Source organism: Nyctereutes procyonoides, unplaced genomic scaffold (genome assembly GCF_905146905.1).
Source record: "Nyctereutes procyonoides isolate TBG_1078 unplaced genomic scaffold, NYPRO_anot_genome, whole genome shotgun sequence".
Classification (NCBI taxonomy): domain Eukaryota; kingdom Metazoa; phylum Chordata; class Mammalia; order Carnivora; family Canidae; genus Nyctereutes; species Nyctereutes procyonoides.
Genome location: NW_026575041.1, coordinates 2,887,620 through 2,901,531, shown reverse-complemented (window position 1 = coordinate 2,901,531; position 13,912 = coordinate 2,887,620). Strand labels below are relative to the sequence as shown.

Below are 13,912 nucleotides of genomic sequence, written 5' to 3'. Positions count from 1 at the left end.
AGGCAGAGACATAGGCAGAGGGAGAAGCAGGTTCCATGCACCGGGAGCCCGACGTGGGATTCGATCCCAGGTCTCCAGGATCGCGCCCTGGGCCAAAGGCAAGCGCCAAACCGCTGCGCCACCCAGGGATCCCACCGAGCACTTCTTAATCCCCATCGCCTGTTTCACCCATCCCCCCACCCACCTCCCCTCTGGTGACCATCAGTTTGTTCTCTATAGTTAAGAGTCTGTTTCTTGGTTTTCCTCTCATTTCTCCCCCTTTCCACTCCCCCACCATGTTCGTTTGTTTTGTTTCTTAAATTCCACCTATGAGTGAAATCACACTGTATTTATCTTTCTCTGATTGGCTTATTTTGCTTAGCATAAAACTCTCTAGTTCCATCTATGCTGTTGCAAATGGCAGGATTTCCTTCTTTTCTGTGGCCGAACAATATTCCCTTGCCCAAACACACTTCTTTATTCATTCGTGTACCAATGGACACTTGAGCTGTTTCCATAATTTGGCTATTGTAAATAACGCTGCTATAAATATAGGAAGAGATAAAAGTGGGGCTTTCTTGACAGGGATGAATTAGTGTTTTTGTATTTTTGGGGTACTCAACAGTGCAATTACTGTGCATAAGGTAGTTCTATTTTTAACTTCTTGAGGAATCTCCATGCTGTTTTTCACAGTTGCTGCACCAGTTGGCACTCCCACTAACAGTTTACAGTGTTTATTTTTCTCCACATCATCGCCAACACCAGTGATGTTGACTTTTTTCTGCTAAAGTTGTGTTTGTCAGGTTTCTCTCCACTGACCACAAATTACTTTTGTTTCCTCCTTTCTGGATTGTACCTCTTGGAAGTGTTAGGTTTTTTAGTAACTAAATGGAAATGAGACCGCCAAGGCAAGCGAGGGTCCAAGAACAGATTTTATTGCAGGCACCCTCGGGCGAGGTTCCACGACTCACGGAGGGAAAGAGTGAGTCGGGGAAGTCGCGCCAAGACAAGATGGCAGAGGGTTTACATAACGTTGTAAGGCAGAACGGTTTCCTATTGGTTGGCTCATATGCAAAGGAAGGATTGCAATTCGGTCAAAGGTGACTTCCTCCTCTGGGGTTTGAAGGGCATTGGGTCCGGTTGGGGAAGTCCAAAGGAGAGGTCTAAGGGTCTGCGTCAAGCTGTCAGCAGGTCATTGGTCCATTGACGTCCCAGGTGGAGGAACCTCAGCCGTTTTGGGGTATCCGCCATCTTGAGGAGTTTCTCTTCCCGCCTGGCCCCAACAGGAAGGAAGCCATTCCGTGGTCTGCCCTTGAAGAGTGGGGAATTCTGCTCTCCCTAGAGGGGAGAATTCTGCCCTCCTCCTTCCCTAGAGGGCAGAAGCACCGTTTTCCACATCTCACAACCATTAAGTCACCAAGCTCAGTCCATTTTACAAACTTCTAGGTACCTCACAAGCCCCTCCTCTGCTCTTCCTCCTCAGAGCCAAGGTCCTGCTTTGGCTTTCACCTTTCAGCGAAGCCACTCTAACTTCCTCACTGTCCTGCCTACCTTGTCTCTACCCTGCCAAGACTATACTCCACATTGCTCAAAGTTAATCCAAACTGCTTACCCTGGCACACAGCCAATCATTGATCTGCTCCCGCTCTATCTACCCTAATCTCTCACCCCAGGGTACAACAACCCCCCTTGCTCCTTGCTTGTCAGAATGCTTAAGCATGAAAAACATGCTTGTAATTGCCCCAGCTAACCACTGTCTCACATTCACCTCTGCGGCTACCTCTCCTCAGACCCGCCAAACCACACACACCACTGACTCTGGCTTCGACCAAGCTAACTCTTATTATTTTGTTTTTCTTATGAATAAATTTGTATGCACAAAAGAGTATCAGCATTAGAACATTCCTTATTGAAGGCATGTTGCCCCTGTGTGCCCTTCTCTACCTGTTTAGTATTCTCTTGCTTTTATTGTTTCATTGCTATGCATATCCTGTCATATACCTGTAAATATTTAACAACCAGCTTACCAGAAGGAAAAAAAATAGCCCTGATTTGTAGCATTTGCCAAGTTCTCTCAAGCTGTTAGAACCAGCTTCAGCACACCACTGCATATATTCCCAACATTTATCTTTTCATGTATTTGAACTTTAAATAAATGGAATCATTTATGCAAATGGTATGTATTTGTGTGATTTATTTACACAGAGGCTGTATAGCATTCTCTGTTGACGCTGAACATTGGGTATATGCATCAATTTTGCAAGGTAATGTCAGTTTTCTGATGTGGTTATTCTAATTTACACTGGCAAAATAGCCATGTCTGAGAGCTCCTTTTTGTTTCACATCCTCACCAATTCTTTTTTTTTTTTTTAAATGTCCTTCATGTCTTGTTTTGGTATTTATTTATTTATTTATTTATTTATTTATTTATTTATTTATTTATGATAGTCACAGAGAGAGAGAGAGAGAAAGAGAGAGAGAGAGGCAGAGACACAGGCAGAGGGAGAAGCAGGCTCCATGCCCTGGGAGCCTGATGTGGGACTCGATCCCGGGTCTCCAGGATCGCGCCCCGGGCCAAAGGCAGGCGCCAAACTGCTGCGCCACCCAGGGATCCCCCCTCACCAATTCTTGATGTCAAGTTTTAAATTTTCTTTTAAAGCTCATGTGTATATATATATATATATATATATAATCACACATATATATCACATGTGATTATATATATATAAAATCTTATTTTAACTAGGCTCCATGCCCAATGTGGGGCTTAAACTCACAACCCTGAGATCAAGAGTTGCATGCTGTACCCACTGAACCAGCCAGGCACCCCTGATGTCAATTTTTTAAATGTCTGCCAAGACAGATGTGAATTGCATCTCATTGTAGATTTGATTTGCATTTTTTTATTGAGCATCTTTTCATGTTTATTGCCCATTTGTTTTTTATCGTGAAATGCCTATTTGTGTCTTTTGCCCATTTTTGTATTGGGCTCTTTTTTTTTTAAATAATAAATTTATTTTTTATTGGTGTTCAATTTGCCAACATACAGAATAACACCCAGTGCTCATCCTGTCAAGTGTCCCCCTCAGTGCCCACCACCCAGTCACCCCCACCCCCCGCCCTCCTCCCCTTCCACCACCCCTAGTTCGTTTCCCAGAGTTAGGAGTCTTCCATGTTCTGTCTCCCTTTCTGATATTTCCTACCCATTCTTCTCCCTTCCCTTCTATTCCCTTTCAGTATTATTTATATTCCCCAAATGAATGAGACCATATAATGTTTGTCCTTCTCCGATTGACTTATTTCACTCAGCATAATACCCTCCAGTTCCATCCACGTCGAAGCAAATGGTGGGTATTTATCGTTTCTAATGGCTGAGTAATATTCCATCGTATACATAAGCCACACCTTCTTTATCCATTCATCTTTTTTTTTAATTTTTTTTTAATTTTTATTTATTTATGATAGTCACAGAGAGAGGGAGAGAGGCAGAGACATAGGCAGAGGGAGAAGCAGGCTCCATGCACCGGGAGCCCGACGTGGGATTCGATCCCGGGTCTCCAGGATCGCGCCCTGGGCCAAAGGCAGGCGCCAAACCGCTGCGCCACCCAGGGATCCCTCCATTCATCTTTCGATGGACACTGAGGCTCCTTCCACAGTTTGGCTATTGTGGACATTGCTGCTAGAAACATCGGGGTGCAGGTGTCCCGGCGTTTCACTGCATCTGTATCTTTGGGGTAAATCCCCAACAGTGCAATTGCTGGGTCATAGGGCAGATCTATTTTTAACTCTTTGAGGAACCTCCACACAGTTTTCCAGAGTAGCTGCACCAGTTCACATTCCCACCAACAGTGTAGGAGGGTTCCCTTTTCTCTGCATCCTCTCCAACATTTTTGGTTTCCTGCCTTGTTAATTTTCCCCATTCTCACTGGTGTGAGGTGGTATCTCATCGTGGTTTTGATTTGTATTTCTCTGATGGCAAGTGATGCGGAGCATTTTCTCATGTGCGTGTTGGCCATGTCTATGTCTTCCTCTGTGAGATTTCTGTTCATGTCTTTTGCCCATTTCATGATTGGATTGTTTGTTTCTTTGCTGTTGAGTTTAAGAAGTTCTTTATAGATCTTGGAAACTAGCCCTTTATCTGATACGTCATTTGCAAATATCTTCTCCCATTCTGTAGGTTGTCTTTTAGTTTTGTTGACTGTATCCTTTGCTGTGCAAAAGCTTCTTATCTTGATGAAGTCCCAATAGTTCATTTTTGCTTTTTTTCTTTTGCCTTCGTGGATGTATCTTGCAAGAAGTTACTGTAGCCGAGTTCAAAAAGGGTGTTGCCTGTGTTCTCTTAGGATTTTGATGGAATCTTGTCTCACATTTAGATCTTTCATCCATTTTGAGTTTATCTTTGTGTATGGTGCAAGAGAGTGGCCTAGTTACATTCTTCTGCACGTGGATGTCCCTATTGGGCTCTTTTTGTTGTTGTTGACTCTTCATGGTTTATGTTTCTTTGTTGAAAATATATAAAATACAAACCCTTTCACTTCAGAGCTTGTGTTTTAACCATTTTTTTTAATGGGGTAGAACTTAACAATCTTTTTCTTTTTGGTTATACTTTTTGCGTCTAGTTTAAGAAATACTCTCTGTGGAGGGTAATGAAGATTTTCACCTATATTTTCTTCTAAGTCCATTTCACTCTTAAACCTTTAATCCACCTAGAATTTTTTTTGTATATGGTACAAGGCCCATTTTCTTCTTTTTGATATCCTATTGTCCCAGAACCAATATTTTTTTTCCAGAACCAATATTTTTTTCAGAGTAAAAAATGATGTCGTTTTATTTAAAATGTTTACTCCAGGGATCCCTGGGTGGCGCAGCGGTTTGGCGCCTGCCTTTGGCCCAGGGCGCGATCCTGGAGACCCGGGATCGAATCCCACATCGGGCTCCCGGTGCATGGAGCCTGCTTCTCCCTCTGCCTGTGTCTCTGCCTCTCTCTCTCTCTGTGTGTGTGACTATCATAAATAAATAAAATAAAAATTAAAAAAAATGTTTACTCCAAGAAATATAAATATATATATAAAATGAGCCAATTACAGCACTAAACCAGGCACCTTCAACCAAATCACAACCTCTTCTGTTTTATCTCCTTTTCCCTGAACCCTTCTTTCAGAGCTGGAAGGGGAGTCCAGTGCCCGAGGTGTCGGCGCCAAGTACTCTCTCAGCCTGGGCCTGGGTCTTCTCTTGGAGTGCAGGACCACCCCCTAATTCCTTGTCCTGGAGGACCTTTCCCCTTTAGGAATCCCAGAACCAATTTAATAGTCCTTTGTTTCACCACCAATCTGTATTGATTACTGTGTTTCATATAAAGTTTCCAAATATATATGGATTTATATCTGGACTATTGTTCCACTTGTGTTTCCCTGGGCCAGTGCCACACTATAATCTTTCTTTTTCTCCTCCTCCTCCTCCTTCAGGAGTATCTTTTTTAAGTACTACTCCTTTACTCTCAAATGTAAGTGTGGTTTTAAAAAATTTAATTAAAAAATTTTTTTTGTTTATTTGAGAGAGAGAGAGAGAGAGAGAGAGAGAGCACACAAGCCAGGGGAATAGCAGGGAGCCTGATGTGGGACTTGATCCCAGAACCCTGGGATCATGACCTGAGCTAAAGACAGAAGCTTAACTGACTGAGGCATCCAGGTGCCCCAAAGAGTGCTACATTTTATTATTTTTTAAAGTTGAGTGGTCAGAAAGCAACTATATTGATGGTGCTGTGCTCACTTCCCATTTGTGTGACCTGAAGCAAGTTTACTTAATGGCTCCAAGTCTGTTTCCTTGAATAAATGAGATTGTTAACATAAACTCCACCACAAGGTAGGTTTAAAAATACTAAATACAATTATACAAAAGCATATGTCACAAAGAAATGCTTCCTTAGCATTGAGGCAGTAGAGTCAGAGACCAAGTTCCAAATCCTATCCATTAGCTACTAGTTTTATGACCTTAAACAATGATTTCTTAGCCACAGTTTCCTATTTGTAAAGTGAAAATACGGTATTATTTTTTATTTTTTGCATTTCTGAGCTTTTTTGTGGATTTTAATTTGCATTTAACTATAGAATTGCATATCTTTTCATGTGTATATTGGCCTTTTTACTCCTATTACCAGAGAAAAGATGTTAAATTAAACCCAGAGGGTTGGGGGAAGGCCTTATTCAGCCTGGGACTGACTGAGGTAAACATGGGAACAAGGAGACTCTATCTGAGGGACACCACATGTGCTGGGGCTGGGGTGAAAGGGGAGATGGGCCGTGCAGTTGCCAGACTGTTTATTCACAGAGGTATTGAGCAAGTGAAATATTGAGAATTATGATGGCCAAGTTTCTCACTATTGGAAGAAGGTTTATACGCAGAGGTCTAGAATAATCCCAGTGGAGTTGGATTGGAATTAGGTGACATCAGTATGAACTCATGATCTTTAATGTACATACAGAATGAGAGATGTAGAGACAGAGATGTCCACTGATAGGGCCTAGAAGTAATAATACCCTAGTAGGCAAGAATATAAATATGATGCCCAGATCTTAATTTCCAAATGCCATTATGTTCCATGAAAAGGAACCAGAGCTATCTAGACAAATGACTGATTCCAAGACTGGAGTGGAAAGTATAAGATGAAGCTTGAATACCTTGTATCAGAAAATATAGAAGCACTAGAAGAATGATACTAACATGTCAAAAGGACATAGGATCCAGCTTGAAGGAGCTGCCACTCGTCCAACTGGGACAAATTAAACACTAAAATAAATAATAGCAATAATGGATTATAATCCATAGAATAAAATATGAATCGATGTGTAGTCTATACTAATAATATATCCATGATAAATGAGTGAGTTAATAATTAAATAAGTGGGAGAGAAGGGAAAGTTCTACCTTAGAGTAGAAAGCCAATTATAAATATAAAAAGAATGATGGAATTATAAAATCACCATTTGACAGAGTAGTAATAACTGACTCAGATAGAAATTATCAACAAATGCTGACACTACATGATGCAAGTTTAATGAGGAACAGGATATTTATATAGTCTCAAAGTAGCTCTCAACAAAATACTTTGCCATGGAGAAACCTGGTGGACACCATTTAATTAACATCACCTGATTATAATAAAGAAGACGGAGAAACCAAGGGTTGGCAAGGACATGGAGAAATCAGAACACTGCTGCTGAGAACATAAAATGGTGTAGCCACTTGGAAAACCGGACAGTCTCTAAATGTTAAATATAGTTATCATATCCTTGCAACTTTTCTCAAGTGTGAAATTATTTCAAAGTGAGAAACAAATTAGGAACAAAAATATAAAATATATCCACAAAGAGATGCGTTCAACCTTTACTCTGCAAGGCTATTGTGAGGACTGTGCCTGGCACCCAGTGTATGCTCACTAGCAGATGCCACCACCAGCTTTCCAGATCTGAGAAATAGAGGCACTTCTCACAAGAAGTCACAAGGGGGCATCTGAAAGCCAAGAAACAAAGTCTAGCTTGCCTGGGCCTTTACAGTAGCAGATATAGGTTGTCCGCCATTCCTTATCCAGAATGCACTCCTCAACCCAAAAGGAAAAAAACACTTTGTCTGCTAACACTAGGGATAGTCTGTTCACAGTAGACAAGGCTTTGCGGCACCTGAGAGCTACCTCTGTCCTTCCATGTGGATCTGGATTTCAAGGTAGCTATCAGGAGTCTATGCATCCATTACAATCAGGATATCAGCTCTGGAGACCTTATGAAAAAGGGCTTATGGATGTGATGGCAGTGGAGAAGAATGAGTCCTGGAATCGGAACTCACAGACATACCTGCTGTGTGAACTCAGCCATATCCTCCTTCATCCTGTCTTCTTCATCTGACTTCTTAGAGGTCCCCCCCAGACCTCCTCGGATCCAATATTTCTGAGCTCTGGAATATGTCCCTTTGGGTTTACCTGACCTTATCACAAATCACTCCTAAAACGGAACTGTTCTAGTCCCAGAGGTCTCGTGACCATGTGGGGTAGTGGAAGGAGCACAGTCTTGGAGACAGACTAAGCAAGGTCCAAAACAAAGGTCTGGTACTTAATTTCTCAAGCCTCAGTTTCCTTATCTATAAAACAAAATAATGCCATTTCCTTTTTAAGAGTGTTTGGATTAAATATATAAATATAGTCCCTAAAATAGCGTAGATACCCAGTAATAGTCAATGAATACTTTATTTTCACAATTTAGGCATATACAACAGGTAGAAAAAAATGGATTTAAAGTTAAGATAAACTATATTCAAGTTCTTGCTCCCTATGACCCTTAGCAAAGCAATTTATTTGAGTCTCACTACCTGCTTGTCATAGTGAAGTTATAAACATTACCTGAGAACATACCTACAAACGCTCAGAACCATACTGTTCTCCCAGTCAGAAACTGGCTTCTTCCCTTAAATAAACCCAGACATTAGCCTACATTGCTCAGCTCAAGTGTTATATCCTCCAAGAAACCTTTTCTCTAGTAATCTCTAAAATGTAAAACTCTGGGAAGTCTTACAAAGAATGATGAAGGTCTAAATGTACTAAGAAAGAACTCCAAGATTCTAAGTGAAAATAAAACACAAAATACATACATTATGACTCCATTTTTATATTTAGGGGGAAAAAAGAGGTGACCATGTTATAAACCCTTGTTTAAAACTCTTCTGTAGTAGGTTTCTTGCCAACCAAATGCAACTCAAGCTCCTTACCGGGCACTCAAGCCCCTTCACTATTTGGCCAGCCTCTCCAGGCTCATTGTCTATAGACTAGCCTCACTATCCTATGAATGCTGTGTTCCAGCTATGATTAAAATGCCCTTTATTTTATTTTTTAAATTTTTATTTATTTATGATAGTCACAGAGAGAGAGAGAGAGGCAGAGACACAGGCAGAGGGAGAAGCAGGCTCCATGCACCGGGAGCCCGACGTGGGATTTGATCCCGGGTCTCCAGGATCACGCCCTGGGCCAAAGGCAGGCGCCAAACCGCTGTGCCACCCAGGGATCCCCTTAAAGTGCCCTTTACTATCTCTTCCTCTAGGTCTCAAACTTTAGCAGGCATCAGGATCCAGGATCACCTGGTTGGCTCTGCCCACAGAATTTCTGATTTAGGGCTGAGGTGGGGCCTAGGAATTTCTATTTCTAACAAGTTCTCAGGTGATACTGATATGGCTGTTCCAGGGACCACACTCAGCCACTGCCTTTACGAAGCTAGGATTCAACGTTATCACCTGTACAAGGACTGATGAATCATATCAGTTTGCCTAGGACTAAAAGTCCCATGTAGCAGAAAACCCCTCAGTCCTTGGTTTTCCTACCTGTATAAGAATCTTTCCCAGGTTCCTGCTGAAGGGGTATTTGGTGCTAATAAGTAGTGTTTCTCCATGGCCAGGCCAACAGGAAGTACCTGAGAAAGGAGTTCCATCATCTTGAATGACTTTGCTGGAGTAAGAATATTTAACAAAGTTTTTCAAATTCAGACTCCTTACAATACATTCTCTTTATTTCCATCAGAGAACAAGCTTTAGTCCTCTAGTCCTTGTAAACATTTAACATAATGGTATGAGATCAAACTGTAAGGATCCATATCCTTGCCCTGTGTTCTTGGGGTAAGTTTATACAGGGAACACGTTAGCTTCTTACTCAGTTCACAGTAGGTCTTGTCATGGAATGATACTTCAGCATGGGCCAATGCAGCTGCTTTTCTGTGACTTCCAAGGGGTGCCCAAAACAATAAAGGGCCATGATCCTTGAGAAGGACTGATGACTATTTTGCTTTTTGTTGATTAGGGTCAATCTTTTTCGTTAACTATGAATCCTTTCCCAAGGGGTCAGAGGTCAGAGAGCTGATAGCGTCGCACGAGACCATCCCGACAGCATGTGTAGATCTGCTTCTCCCATGTGGCTACCTGGAACACAAAAGTTCACAGCTCAAAGGAAGCCTGAGAGTCTTCCATTTCAAAAAGAGGTGTGTTATTTATTCCCATTAGTACAAGTGAGTCTAAGAAGCTCTACTGACTCCAAAGACAAGAGAAGAATCATATCCATGATAGTATTTTAAAAAATAGGTGGCTAGGATCTGGGACTACAGAACAGATAATTAGCCAAGCAGAGAGCAAACTCATTAGTGTGGTGCATAGTTGAGAGCAGAGGGTCTGTACCTGGGAAAGGAGATAACCTATAGACGGGCCAGGATATTCCTGAATCTTGTATAATTATATTCAAAGAAGTTCTCAATATGTGCTTGTCTGAGGAGGATTTCAGCAGCTGCTGTGTGGAGGAGCAAGGCACTTGCTGGAGCTATGCAATGGCACCAGGGGCTGAGGTAAGTGTCACTCACGCTATGCAGCTCCCAGTGGGGAGGCTCCACTGCCACTGCCACCTTTCTTGGTGAGTGCATGGTGCCAGTAGGCTGCCAGCACCATGGACATAGGCCAATGCAGCATCACCTCCTCCAAGACTTCTGGAGTTTCTCAACCTCATCTTTGGGGTCGGGAGGCATTCTGGCATTTAGGCTATGTGAGAGCCCATGTCTTCATCATTTATGGTGACTATGACCAGGGAGATGAACTGATTTTTCAAGTTTCTAGAGCTAAGAAGTGGTGAAATCACTTCTGACTCAAAATTCTCACTTCCTTTTATCTCATCCATAAATATTTTATCATCCTGAATGCCCGCAAAGTAGCTGGATTCAGTCCTCTCAAAAGCCCTTGATCCCAGGTGAGAATCACCCAGGCTCCTCACAGGCCTGTACCTTGTACACAGGATCAGAGTCAGCCCCAGTGAGCTCAATGAGATAGTCTAGGTCTTGCTGGACAATGAAGCAGCTTCCATCACCTAAAAGGCAAAAAGTAAAATTTAGATAACTGAAGAGAAAGCTGGATGTAAAGGAGTTTTTAAAAAATCAATATTTTAGTTTATTTCTGTACATCACTAGCCTAAAGAAGATCATCCCAAGACCCAGAATGGCAAACAAGTCTCATTATGTGGGTCAAATATGAGGACTTACACTGCCTGCCTAGAATGCTGGGCTAGGGGATGCCTGGGTAGCTCAGCACCTGAGCGTCTGCCTTTGGCTCAGGGCATGATCCCGGACCCAGAGATCGAGTCCCATATTGGGATCCCTGAATGAAGCCTGCTTCCTCCCTCTTTCTATGTCTCTGCTTTTCTCTCTGTCTCATGAATAAATAAGTAAAATCTTTATTTTATTTTATTTTTTAAAAAGATTTATTTACTCAGAGAGAGAGAGAGAAACAAAACAACTGTTTTTTTTTAAGATTTTATTTATTTATTCATGAGAGACATACAGAGAGAGAGAGAGAGAGAGAGAGAGAGGCAGAGACACAGACAGAGGGAGAAGCAGGCTCCTTGCAGGGAGCCTGATGTGGAACTCGATCCTGGGACTCTAGGACCATGCCCTGGGCTGAAGGCAGGGACTAAACTGCTGAGCCATCCAGGGATCCCCCAAAACAACTGTCAATTTTATATTTTATCTGTTAATCTATATACTCCAACTAGCAGCATACAAGAAGACCCTATCCTTTCTTGTATTATTACTAAAAATAATATTTTATAAATTATTATTTATTATTATTTAAATTTTGGCCTTTTAAAAAGACTTATTTATTTATTTTTAAGATTTTATTTATTTATTCATGAGAGACACAGGGAGAGAGGCAGAGACATAGGCAGAGGGAGAAGCAGGCTCCTCACAGGGAGCCCAATGCAGGACTCGATCCCAGGACTCCAGGATCACACCCTGAGCCAAAGGCAGATAGATGCTCAACCGCTGAACCACCCAGGTGCCCCAGATTTATTAATTTATTCATGAGACACACAGAGAGAGAGAGAGAGAGAGAGAGAGAGAGAGAGGCAGAGACACAGACAGAGGGAGAAGACCTGAGTCGAAGGCAGGTGCCCAACCGCTGAGGCACCCAGGCGTCCCTTTATTTAAAATTAAAACGTTATTTTATTAAGGAATCTCTACACCCAACATGGGGGTCAAACTCACAGCCCAAGATCAAGAGTTGCACACTCTACCAACAGAGCCAGCTATGCACCCCAAAAATCATCTTTTCATTAAAGAATTATTACTTTTTAGAGATATTTATATAAATATTGACAGGTAAAATAATACAATGTCTGTGATATGTTTCAAAATATTACAATGGTGGGGATTGTAAGGGAATGTGTAAAACAAAATGAAACAGTATTAGCCACAAATTGGTAACAGTTAAAGCTAGATAATAAGTATATCAGGTTCATTATGTTATTCTCTCCACCTTTTTATCAATCTTTGACAATCTCCATAATAAAAAGTTTCAAAATTGTTTAATCTGGCAATTTCAATCTCCTCTCTAGTCAATCAAAGAGTTCCAAAGGACCTCAAAGGTGATCTATATTCAACTTCTAAACTAGTACGGAATTCCCTTCATAACACCTTGAGAGTAGCCAACCAGCCTAATGCTTGTCCATCCCCAGAGGTAGTGGTACTCTTCACAATGTCAGCTTCTCTCTTACAAAACAGAACATTTTCCTCATATTCAACTGAAATATGGCTCCTGGTTAACTTTGTTTTATTGCTCTTAGTTTTGTCCTCTGAAAACAGAGTTACGACAAATAAAGCACAGTCCCTACTCTCAAGGATCCTGGACTAGAGGGAGACATAAACAATCACAGTGTAGGTGATAAACACTCTTTTTTTTTTTTTTTAAGATTTTATTTATTAATGAGAGATCCAGAGAGAGAGAGAGGCAGAGACACAGGCAGAGGGACAAGCAGGCTCCATGCAAGAAGCCTGACGCGGGACTCAATCCCGGGACTCCAGGATCACGCCCTGGGCCAAAGGCAGGCGCTAAACCACTGAGCCACCCAGGGATCCCCGGTGATAAACACTACTGATAAATACAATATGCCAAAGAACTGTGGAGGACCATGCCTGTAGCCCCATCATAGATCATGTATTTAAACCTCTGTTTACTTATTTTTTATATATATAGAGAGGGTTATGAGTGGGGAAGTGGGGGTAGGATAGAGGGGGACAGAGGAAGAGGGACAGAGAATCATTAATTTTTTTTTAAGGGAGGGGCAGACAGGGGGAGAAAGAATCCAAGCAGGCTCCAAGTTTGGATCCAACATGAGGCTCCTTCTCGTAACTTCAAGATCGTGACCCTGAGCCAAAATCAAGAGTCAGACATTCAACCACCTGAGCCACCCAGGCATCTCATGAGATAGAATCTTAAGCAGGCTCCACACAGCATGGAGCCTGATCCAGGGCTCAATCTCACAACACTGAGATCACAACCTGAGTGGAAATCAAGAGTTAGATGCTTAATGGACTAAGCCACCCAGGCACCCCTAAATCTAAGTTTAAATGAACTACAAGGGGTAGCCTGGGTGGCTCAGCGGTTTAGCGCCGCCTTCAGCCTAGGGCATGACTCTGGAGACCTCGGATCGAGTTCTGCATCGGGCTTCCTGCAAGGAGCCTACTTCTCCCTCTGCCTGTGTCTCTGCCTCTTTCCCTTTGTGTCTCTCATGAATAAATAAATAAAATCTTAAAAAAAAAATGAACTACAGGAAGCCATCTCTCTCAAGTGGCCCCTGGGCCCACCTTGGCTAGCAACGAATCCATCTCTGAAACTCAGCAGGGACAGAACTGGTGCTCCTGATCTGTGGATGACTTGTACTGGAGTCCTAGAATTCAAAGAAAAAGGGGAAATTTCCCTTTTTTACTTCAAAAGCAAAATGTTAAGACTATATTCAATATATGGTACTAGCCATACAAAAGCAAACAGGACAACTGTGGATAGAGATTAAACATTCATAAAGTTTCTTTCCTGGCAAGATCCTTAAACAGTAGATCAAGGTGATCCACTCAAAATCACCTTGGAG

At 42.0% G+C, this 13,912-nt stretch overlaps 1 protein-coding gene across 2 annotated transcripts in view; it reads right to left on the bottom strand.

Annotated features, from left to right (window-relative positions):
• Positions 1-9,502: 9,502 nt before the first annotated feature.
• Positions 9,503-13,912, bottom strand: part of PAAF1 (proteasomal ATPase associated factor 1) — a 35,507-nt gene continuing 31,097 nt past the window's right edge. For both annotated transcript variants that reach the window (XM_055320387.1, XM_055320388.1), the window contains exons 10-12: positions 13,632-13,714; positions 10,776-10,858; positions 9,503-9,930 (exon numbers count right to left, since the gene is read on the bottom strand). In XM_055320387.1, the coding sequence (XP_055176362.1) occupies positions 9,853-9,930; positions 10,776-10,858; positions 13,632-13,714 (244 nt within the window). In that variant the 3' untranslated portion in view covers positions 9,503-9,852. The remainder of the gene's footprint in view (positions 9,931-10,775; positions 10,859-13,631; positions 13,715-13,912) is intronic.